The sequence below is a fragment of the Puccinia triticina genome, chromosome 11A, assembly GCF_026914185.1.
Source record: "Puccinia triticina chromosome 11A, complete sequence".
Classification (NCBI taxonomy): domain Eukaryota; kingdom Fungi; phylum Basidiomycota; class Pucciniomycetes; order Pucciniales; family Pucciniaceae; genus Puccinia; species Puccinia triticina.
In genome coordinates this window covers 1,734,332-1,745,410 of record NC_070568.1, presented here as the reverse complement: position 1 = coordinate 1,745,410, position 11,079 = coordinate 1,734,332, and the positions used below count along the sequence as shown (strand labels likewise).

General features: G+C 48.8%; 1 protein-coding gene across 1 annotated transcript; it reads right to left on the bottom strand.

Annotated features, from left to right (window-relative positions):
• Positions 1–7,616: 7,616 nt before the first annotated feature.
• PtA15_11A199 (uncharacterized protein) lies at positions 7,617–8,044 on the bottom strand (the record flags this gene model as incomplete). Its single annotated transcript, XM_053161082.1, has 2 exons — positions 7,617–7,869; positions 7,995–8,044. The coding sequence occupies 2 exons, from the start codon at positions 8,042–8,044 to the stop codon at positions 7,617–7,619; spliced, it is 303 nt and encodes a 100-aa protein (XP_053025065.1).
• Between the last annotated feature and the right edge of the window lie 3,035 nt (positions 8,045–11,079).

Here is an 11,079-nt window from a genome sequence, read left to right as displayed (position 1 = left end):
GATCAATGTAGGGGAATTCCTCTTGGGTCTTAGTATCAGGAGTATTGCTAGCAGGCTTAGGAAAGTGATCTCTTGGTGGTCTCTGTGGTTCAGGAGTAGGAACAGGAGGAGTTGGTCTGTGTTCCTGTTGTTGCTCATGGTGGAAATTCTGGAAGGGATTATTGTACAAGAGATGAGGGGGTTGGTCTCTGTCATCTGGTATTAACACGGAATCCAGCTTTGAGCTCACGGTGTTTACTACAGAAGATATGTCACTGAATCTTCTCTTAGATTGTTCAAACCTGTTGTGCTCATTGGCATGAAGGTCATTGATCTGATTATCAATGGAAGTAAGATTGTTGCTCACTTTCTCTTCAAAATCTTTCAGATTTTGGCCAATTGTATCCATGTTAGAATGACATTGTGATTCATTTACCAGAATCAAATCTTGAACTGTCTCAAACTTATCATCTATGTGTTTCTTCAGTTGTTCTAACACATTGTTATTCACTGTGGATTTCTCTCTGGCACTTTCTCCTATGTTGTTCAGGATTTGATCAAGCAAAAGGGGAATGAATTCATTTTTAAATAGATCAAGAATGGAATGATTCAGGACATCTTTAAAATTGCTGACACAAGATTCAAGAAGAGTACCAGGAATGGTTTCAACAGTACCAGATAATTCAGAGAGAAATTTGGAGAACAATACTTGTAATTTTTCTTCTAGAAACAAGGGGCCATTTCTAGACATTTCAGAGTTAAGATTATTGAGAAAAAATTCTCTATTTGAAGGATCAGAGAGATTATCAATATCTAAACTGAGGCCTAGTGGTGAATCACTACTTAAGGAACTTTTAGGTAAAGATTCATCTAATAAGGGCCTCTCCCTCTGGCTCTCCCTCGTCCATAGCCTCTCCTCACTCCTCGTGTGGCTCTCATCAAGTATTCTCCTATTTCTAGAACTCTCTGAGTGTCGTCCTGAGGGCGTCTCCAGTTCCTCCCTGATCCTCTCCAGTTGTTTTGAGGAGGAGGGGGGTTGTGGCCTGCGAATTCTTGCGGCATTTGCGGATAATGGGGTGGATTGTAGCCGCCAGTTTGCAGATGCGGGCTGGGGCGGAATAATTGAACCACCTCTCGCGGTATAGAAGCTGGTGGCTGCCTCGCTTGGAGCGTCTGCGGCGGTTGTGGCGGCGGCAAGGGAGTTCCTTGGTAGTTCTGATTCTCTGGGCGCATTTGAGGCTGCGTCTGTGGACGGGATTCTGGAAGATTGGGAAGGATAGGAGCCTGGAACTCCTGCGCCAAGGCTCGGTGCTGAAAACCCATAGGCTCTGGAGTCGGCGTGACTAGTAAAGGCTGTTGGCTGGCGTGCGGTATCATTGCTAGCTGCGAAGGAGCTCGGATTTGTAGCGCGGTCGAGTTCGGCGGCCCGTTGCCGTTGTTCTGGCGCGTCAGAGATATTTCTAGATTGTTGAGTTCCTCTCTGGGGATCCAATCCTGACACAGGCGTATCCCGTCGTTCCTCCCAACCAGATCTATGATCATTTCTTGGGTCATTGAGGCTTGGGAGAGGAGACGCCTCATAGTTAATATGTTCTGCGCTTCCCTGGCGCGGACAAAAAGGTCGAATTGTTCGTTGAACATACTGATGAGGCTGGATAACTCCTCCTCTTCCGGGATAAGGTCCATGGGTCCTGAGGACGCTTCCCGTCGAGGGCTCTGAGTGTACGGAAGGAGGGCTAGATTGGATGGCGCCGTGGGTCTCATGCCCTCTGGGTTGATAGGCTGGGAGGGCGGCTGACTCGTCTGAGGAGGGTTCACCGTCAAATCTATTTGTTCCCTGTCGACAGGCCGTGGAACCGGCGTGGATCTGCTCGACGCTAGAGCTATGGACGTTTCTCTCGGCTGGTATAGAGCCGGAGGGATCCCGGTATCTGGGGGGAGCGGCTCCTCTTCCGGGAGCTTGAGGAAATCCTCCTGTAGAGGTGGCAAGGCTGCTTCTAGCCCTTCGAAGCCGTTCTTCGGCGGCTGGGCTAAGGCGGTACCGGTGGCGGAGCTCTTCGGAGAGGTCTTGGCCATTTCTAAGGTGAGGAGGCATCGTGATAAGGAGTAAGAGAGGTTAATTTAAGCGGAAAGAGAAAGTTTTTAAGAATTAATTCAAGGTTAAAATACCTTGGGACTTAGGTTTAGAAGATAACCTTTTACTTTTACGCGTCGTAGTAGAGGTTTTTTTCTTAGTTTCCTTTGCGCTGGGTTTCGCGGCGGATTTTGAGGTCCAATCAGAGATATTAACAGCGGCGGTGACCTTGCGGCGACGGACTTTTGGGTATTTAGTAGTAGCAATAGGGGTCCAAGAGGAACTATTGATCCAGTTTCCTTCTTTCGGATCAGTTACGCGGTTGTCGTCGCAATTTTCGTCTTCTGCGCTAGTCTGCGCCGTTACGAATTTTTTTACGGTCAATTGCGGCAATTATAGTTAAGAAGCAGGAGAATCTTTTGAGCGTACTCCGTTTTTCTCTATCTCTTCTTGATCCGAAGATATAGAGGGTTCTGGGGAGGATAAGTCCGACGAAGGGATAAATAGCGGCGCGGAGGAGTCGCAGTTCTGCACTTTCACGAGTACACAGGACGTAAAAAAAAATTTCAAGGGTTCAGTTAGGAAATTTATCAATGTAAAAGCAATTTTGGATGATTTTAGAAGAATTTCAGCGTTAGTAAGATATGTAGAAAAATTTTTTAAGGTGATTTTTCGAATTTTTAGAGTTTTTTTTGTTTGATTTAGTCAGGAGGATCAGTCTTTTGGCTTTATAGCAGTCTAGAATTATGAAAAGGTGAGTATATTTCCCGATGAGGCCCCCAATTGTGAGCCTGAGTCTCTATAGTGACAGCAGGACACAAGAAATGGGGGGGCAATAGTTGGATTTCTTGGGATAAAGAAATTACAACTATAATAGAAAAAGAGAAAGAGAGAGAGAAACCAAGCAGGATAAGAAGGAAGAGAAGTACTAGGTTATTCTAGTGGGAATGCACGTCCACTGGCAATGCTACTCTTCAGAAGAGTGCTGCTAATCTGTGCAAGAAGTGCTACAGCTTCCTCTCAGGAGGGTATCTGGATTAGATAAGTCTTAATCCAGCCACAGTTTTTTAGACTTCTCTCTGGACAGTCAAGGTTCTTAATGGGAAACCTGAGGGACAGCCCTGAACCTAGATTTTGAGGCAAAGGCCTGATGATAAGAAGGGACAGCCCTGTGATCAAGATGGAGGCAAAGGCCTATAGATATGGAGGGACAGCCCTGTGATCAAGGAGAAAGCAAAGCAAGAAGAAAAGGCAGATCCAGCAAGACACAGAGTTGTACCTCTGAGATAAACAAGGTTCAGTGAAAGAGGTTACTTACTGTCAATATCCTAGGCGCCTGTGACGGTAGGTATACTGGGAGTATAGTAGGCTCTTTGGTGGTGATCCTGGAGTTATCTGGGTGGTGGTTCTGGTGTGCTGAAGTCTGTGGATCCGCCTCAGGCAAGGGGGATCCTGACTACGAAAATTTTCACAGTTTGCTTATGTAATTTACATATGTACATGTGGTTTGGCGCGCCTAGTAGCGCTGACACGTCACAACTGCGCAAGGGCGCTACAACTCAGTAACTCAGGGAAGGAGTATAGTTACAATGAATTGGTAAGTTGTAACTAGGGTTAAAATTGCATGAGGAAACAGAATATGAAGTCAAAACAGGGATATCTCTTAAGATGAAAAAGATATAAAGTAATTTATATGTAACAAAGGTAGAACAGGCAGCTTTTAGGTCAGCTGTGATGACTCTAAGGCTGACACAAACTCTGCCCTTCTATGCTATCAGTCAACAAGACCCACCAAGCTATGCTTGGCAAGTTTTATTCAAGTGATAGGGTAGATTGGCTCAAGATGAGTTGTTTGATTGACAAGGTATAGAGCTGATGATTTATATAAGAGTTGGTTATGATTGGTAAAGGTGAATATTGGGGTGACTGTGATTGGTGAGTGATGAACTGAGGAGCTGACAACTGTGGAGGAGAGAGCTCCTTATATAGACAGAAGTGGAGCCCCAGAGGGCTTGTGGGTTAGGGTTTCAGCTGATCTGGACAACAGTGTGAGGGATTTTAGCTGGTGAGAGTAGATACAAATGATGTCATAATGTGTCAGGGGTACATAAATGATGTCATAAGCATGCAGTAGGGCTGCATGAAGGCTGCGTAAAGTGACAGTAGGCTGTATTAGTTGACAGGTGGATGCAGGGGGTGCATAAATGACATCTGAACTGCAGGATCAGTGCGGGATGACATCATAATATGGAAATAGAAGAGTACTTGATACTATGTGATGACTATAGTCTGATGGGGAGATGTATGCTTGTATCCTGTGATGTGTATAGGCATAATACTGTGATCCTTGACTTGAGGCTTGTGACAGGCTGGTGACTGGTTATGCTGAACGTGTGATGGGTGTCCACTGTCCAAGGGCTTGTAGGTTCCAATCCAGAGGGGCTCCAGTGACGCTTCCAGTGGTGTCTAGGGGTAAAATTGGCCGTAGAATCCATTTCTGGGGTCCATTGGATGGTATCTTGAGGCCTAGTATGAGTAATTATGTGGCATAGAAAAAACTTTTTATTTTTCCACTTTTCCGTCTACCACATCCTCCCCCAACTTATTGTCTGTCCCCAGACAATTTTGACGTGAAAAGTGCTATTTCTCCAACTGTTGAACTCTTGGGCAATGTGGCATGAGAGGGTCAGCAGGGTGAAAACTGGCCACAAAATTTGATTTTTTTCAATTTTGGGATTTTTCTTGACGAGAACTTTTTGTCAGTTCTGGGAGTCAAAGTGCTGCGCCCAGTCCGCAGTCCGCAGTTGCGCAGTTGCGCAGTGGGGCTGCCTGTGCTTTGGTGGCGGCCGCAGCTGTTGCTCTAGCGCTTACGGTGCGCGCTGTCGAAGCTGCGGGCCTCGGGTGTCGAGTAGTGATCGGGGACTCGCACCCGCTTTTGATGGTTGACTGATCGGGCTTTGGGCCCGGGTACTTAGTGTTGGTCGTACCCGCCCAGCGGCTATCCCGATTCCGCGGGGTCGTCCGATGCGCCGCGGTCCTCTTGGCCAGCCCCACGTTCGGGTCTTGAGTATCTATCCCCTACCTCGCCACGGGGTATATGTATGTAAACATATGTATATATAGCGACCTTACCCCATAGGGGGGGGGGGGGTATTGATATGCCCTCTGCACCTCGTCCCCTGTCAGCCGCCATCCAGCCGACTTCACCGATCTTCTGGATCCTTTTGATACGTCATCGCAGCCGCCAACAGTCAAAACCCAACACAGCCAGCCTGTACCTTACTGGTGGGCAGGATTCCTTTTTTAGGTGAGTTCCTTTTCATCCTTTTCAGGCCGCAATTATGGTGGTCGAGGTAGTTATGCAGCTGTCAGATTTGATTGCCGCTACTTCTTGGGCCACCGATTTGACAGGTCTTTGCGGGTTTTGGTTGGAGGTCTGTTTGTCGACCAGGTATGTATTTTTCCAGTCCGTAATGTATGCAGTAGCCGGCGGTAAAGTGGCAAGGCTGAGATGCCTCTTGTTGCTGGTTGTTTTAAGCGGTCGTCCATCTGATGATGATTGGCCGTGGGTCCGTAGGCCTTCAGTCCCGGGGAGTGAGATGGCCCCGTACTCCTTTCTACTCGACTTTATCTGGGATCAGTAACCGGTCGAGCCGAACGATACTTCCTCTAGTTGTGTACGGGTCCCGGTTTCCTTTCAGAGCCCGTCCGTGGGGCACAAGTTCCATCATCGTTCTTTCAAGTGCCAGAGGCCCCTCACAGGATTCGAGGTGAGTATAAAAACAAGTCCCTCTTCCCCTTCTCTGTCCATCATCCAACTCATCATTTCTTCACCCGTCTACTTCTACTATAGACCAGACTTATAACTGATTACCATTATGTCCCACCGTCCATACTATAGACCCTACTTTCCCCCTACCCCTTATCCTTTAAGAAATCGCGGGGCCTTCGCTGGCGCTTCAGAGCGTGTAAGTAGAGGTTTATATCGTAGCGCAGTTATCTTTATTTTCCCGTTAACTTGTGTTGCTTGTATTAGCCGGGGTCTTCCATTCATAAACCCATCCTGATTTTGGATGGGCCCCTTTATCACGCTGAGACCATCACGCCAACCTGGATCCAGTGGACCCAGGCTCGCCTAGACGCGTTTAACAGGCCCAACGGCGCTAGAAACCGCGCCGCTCGAGGCCCTGAAGCCCGCCCATTTGTGGTTGATCCGGCCGCGGCAGCTAGAGTAGCTTCGGTAAGTATCCGACCGGATCTTTCATCCTCCTCAGGCCGCTGATCCGATCCAGTTACAGTTTACGGAACCGGCTCGCCCGAATTCAGCAGTGAGGACTCCGGCTCCTCCTCGAACTCCCCCAGGCTTGCATCCCCGATCCGAGGACCCCTTTGTAAGTTCTGATCCGCTCCGACTGTTCTTGCCTCAGGGATCTGATCGATTCTCCTGCCCTCAGCTTGTTTTGCCAACTCGTTCAGGATCGGCTTTTAGGACCCCGTCTCCGTCTCGGGTTCCCCCGGGATTCGTGGGGTTGCACCCTCGCTTTCAGACCGCCCCGACTCCTGAAGCCGTTCAAGAGTCCCGTTTGGACTCTTCACTGAAGGCTGACTGGATGGCACGGAGAACTCGTCTCGAAGGTTCTAGTGCCCAACTATGCTGAATTGCAGAGGAAAGGAGAACTAGCTTTGAGAGATCAGTATCTCTGCTATCTACAGCTGAGGGAAAAGAGAAGGAGAAATGAGAAGAGAAAAAGAGGACATACCTAGCTTTGAGAGATCAGTATCTCTGCAGAGCTAGGTAGGTGAGGAGGAGTGGGGACTAAATGAGTGTCTTGTGATATTTGTGTGACACCTTGGGAGGGGGCTCACAGTCTTCCCTCCTATAAAAAAGAAAAAGGGAGGAAAAGTAAATGGTGGAAAACAAGGGACAAGGTAAGGAAAAAAGAATAATTGAGGAAAGGGGGGACTGGTCTGTGGAATGACAGAATGGAGATGGGGTTGTTGTGGTCTTTTAAGGACAGGAGGAGGAGTGTAAGGTGGAGGTGAAGCAGAAAGGGTTGGCAGTGTGGGAGGAACTGAATGGGGGGAAGGGGCTTGTTGCTTGAATTTTTGTCTTGCTGGGATGAAGTGTTGGGTTGTACAGTTGGTTGAAGGGCGGAGTGTAGATTGTGTTTGCTTGGCTACAAATTGTGCAAACTTCCCTCCGAGCAGTTGTCGGATTCGGTCGAGACAGCAATCAATGTTCAGAATGTTTGAGGAGATTGACTGAGGGGAAGATGGAGTTAGAGCTGAGTTCAATGAGCAGGAAGGCGGAGATAGGGTTCGGGATGATGGTGGCGAAGACAACTGTCGAGGTTCACATGGTGAGGCTGGGGAGGGCGGCGGGGTCGCGATCAGATGTGGCGAGGGTGTAGCAGGCGGTGACAAGGTTGGCGTGGAGGAGACAGAAGGCGGGGTCGCGCGGCTTCCTAAGTTGTTGCGAGGCTCTGGAGAGTCGAAATTGCTGCTAAGAATTTGATCGGAGCTATTGGAGGCCAACGCGAGTGAGGGACGCGCCGGAGAAGAGTCAGAGGTGGGGTGATGCTGATGTGGTCGACTGGAGACCGGTGATACAAGGCCAGTAGAGTGCACAAGGGCTTTGTTGGTCGGTGATTGGTCTGCGCGAGGAAGGGAAGGGGTTTGGGGTCTGTTGTTGAATGTCGATGGGGGAGAGGAATAAGGGGGTGTCGACTGTGTTGAGCAAGGAGAGGGTGAGCTGGTGAGGGCAGGATCCGACGAGCCGAAGCCAGACAGTCGGCGAGAGGGCCCGGTCGAGGGCGCTGGAGGCGAGGTTTGATCAAGCGGTGGTGAGGCTGATAGGCATGTGTTGGTCGGTGTCAATCCCGGAGGTTTTGATACGGTCTGGCAGGTGGTGGGGCAGGCTGAATGGATTGAATGTGCGGACGAGGGGGTGACCGGTGAGGTAACGGAGAAAGGTGCTAAGGCGGCTGGCATTTTTTCCAGTTGATAGGCAGGTTGCGAGAGGAAAAATTCCCTCGCGTCGTGGGTCATGCGTGGCCAGAAGAAGATTTCTCGGAGTCTTTCCACTGTCTTCAGGAGCCCCGGATGGCCTAGATCCTTGTGAGTGTCGGCAATGAGTCTCTCACGGAGTTTGCCCGCTTCTGGGATAACGAGTCGTCCTTGAACAAAGAGAAGACCTTCAAATTCCGTGTAGTCTTTGCAAACCGGAAGGGCCGTTCTGACTGCGCTGCAGAAAGGATCGTTGTTGTAGCCATCTACAAGACGGTTCTTGATCTTGATGAAGTTGGCCAGACTACTGAGACAGTCAGCCATTGATGGCCTTGGTCGGGTCATTAAAGGTGTTTGATGGAGTTAGGAAGAGGAGAGTAGCAAGTTTGGGCTGTTTGTGGTCTGGTGAGAATTCAAGGGCAAGAGGCAAAAAGGAGGCAAGGGCAGATGGGTCGAAAAGAACAGGGCAAGACGATCAATGTCGGAAGAAAGCTAAGATTGATTGGTTTTGTTCAAGATGCTGAGTAAGAAGGCCAGGAATTCGGTTCGGCCAAGAGAAGAAAGTCGTCGGGGAAGTGGTGGTAGTCGTCGGCGGCGCAAGGATGCTCAGGAGATCCCAAGGAGTAAGAGACCAAGGGGTGTCGTCCGATTGCGAAAAAGGAGGAAGAAGGGGCCAATCGTTTGCCCCTTGGCGCGAACAGTGTTGTAGGTGTAGTGCTTGATAGAGTAAGATGTTGTGAAGGGACTTTTTTCGTGTCGAAAGAAAAGGGGTCGGCGGTCGAGAAGGAAAAAGAAAAAATTCGGATTCTTGCGTTTGTGGGCTAGAAAAAAAAAGTGTAAGAGTCCCGTTTGGACTCTTCACTGAAGGCTGACTGGATGGCACGGAGAACTCGTCTCGAAGGTTCTAGTGCCCAACTATTCTGAATTGCAGGGGAAAGGAGAACTAGCTTTGAGAGATCAGTATCTCTGCTATCTACAGCTGAGGGAAAAGAGAAGGAGAAATGAGAAGAGAAAAAGAGGACATACCTAGCTTTGAGAGATCAGTATCTCTGCAGAGCTAGGTAGGTGAGGAGGAGTGGGGACTAAATGAGTGTCTTGTGATATTTGTGTGACACCTTGGGAGGGGGCTCACAAGCCGCCGGTGATCCACTAACTTCACCAGTATTTCGGCACCAGACCCCCAACCCGGGTCCTTTGCCTGGGTCGCCTGTTTTCCCACCGGCGACCGACTTGGATTGTGACGTAAGTACTCTCTTTTAATTTGTCCTATTGTGTTTAACGAACCCAAGACTGATTCATTCTTGGTAGTTTTTGTCCTCTAACCGGGTCTTCTTAGATGAGAGCTGGGTTCTCCCTCCGGCTCCATGCCCCAGTAACCTCACGTCACCAACCTCGGACTGTGAGATGTTGGGTACCAAGGCCCCTACCGGCACTTATAGAGTTCCTGAGACCTCTGGATCCTGTAAAATTTATGACAACTAAGAGTTTTATTTTCTTTATCAGAAACTGCGACCAATGACTATTTACATAAAGAGGATTGCGATCGCGATGTTTTGCACAAGAAAATAACAAGAAAAAACAAGTAGAAATGTACCTAAGAGCAGGACTTTGACCGTCTGCTTCTTGGCTATGCCGATGCCCTCTTGACCGATGTGATCGGCTAGGACTGAGTGAGAGGTTGAAGAATAAGAAAAGAGTATTTTGACCAAAGGACAATCAACAGCGATCGTGATCTGATCTGTTTATCTGTCTGGTTCATATCAGCTGTCTGAATCTCTGCTATGCTTTAGGCATCGGGCTGTTTACCTGTCTGGTTGACGAGAATGGCAGTGCTCTTTTGTGCAACCTAGGAATCCTTCTCTGATGAATGTGGTCGATGCCTATCAATCAATCATTATTATGTTAGATCAAGTAAGAACTCGCAACTGTGATGTCTAGGATTCTGGGCCACTCACTTAATAATATTAAGACTTGTTTTGGTGGCTAACGGTGGCAATTGAATTCTATGAGCGAGTGAGCTGAGCAGAAAATGTTCCGACTTGTTAGCCTGGGGAAAGGCATGAGGTCAATTTTGCTGCTTCTTAAATAATCACGAGCCTGCCCTGCGGGTTGCTTTGCTCGCCTTGAGCCTTTCGTCACTCCCAGTGGGTCGTGTGGCTTGGGACCGTCCCCTCGGTGATTGGTGGCTTGCACCGTCTCCGGATTCTACAAGGAGGAGGCTGCGATTAGTAACATCTCCTGGATATTCAGGAGTTGAAACTCTGTGGCTTACCTTGCAGTGCAAGGGAGCTTGTATCACTCTTGTTACGCTTTGCCAAGTTGGCTGCGACAGGTGTGACACTCTGACAGATCCAACAAATCTTCGCAGAAGGTAATGACCAAATCGGCAACGTCCTCCACAGGAGGTGCCAGCTGCTTCGAGGGTTGGGGATCCGGGGTAAGCTAAATTTCGTCCACCTTGTGTTTCCTTGGGTTAAGGTATTGACTTGTTTTAGGTTCCTGCCGGTGTTGTCCAGTCTCGTACCTGGAACCCAATCCCTGAGGCCTCCCGGGCTACTACCCCCAACCTTCACGCGGACGAGGTTACTGACTCTGATGGGGACGTCAGCATGACCGATTCTCATTGAGTTCCATCGCCTGACGTCCCTGGTGAGTATTGTCTTGCCGACTATCCCTTTTTAAAAGAGTCGCAAAACGCTCTTCTCCTTGATCAAGATGCTCCGGAGGACCCGGACGCTGATCCGATTGATTCAGCGGCCTACCGTCGTCTCTACCAAACCTTTGCCTCTCTCTTTGTGAGGTTCTGCCACCGCTGTCAACCTTCCAGCAATGACGAGCGGATCCAACGCCTCTTCCTTTTCAGAGCCATGGCGGATGAATATCGATCCGCAATTCGACCGGACCTTCAAGATGACTGATCCTGTAAGTTGATCTTTTCTTTTTTTTTTTTCGCCGCTAGTTCGTGATCCTAACGTGTTTTCTCCTTCTTTCTTTAGATTACCTGTCCTTTTTCTCTTTTT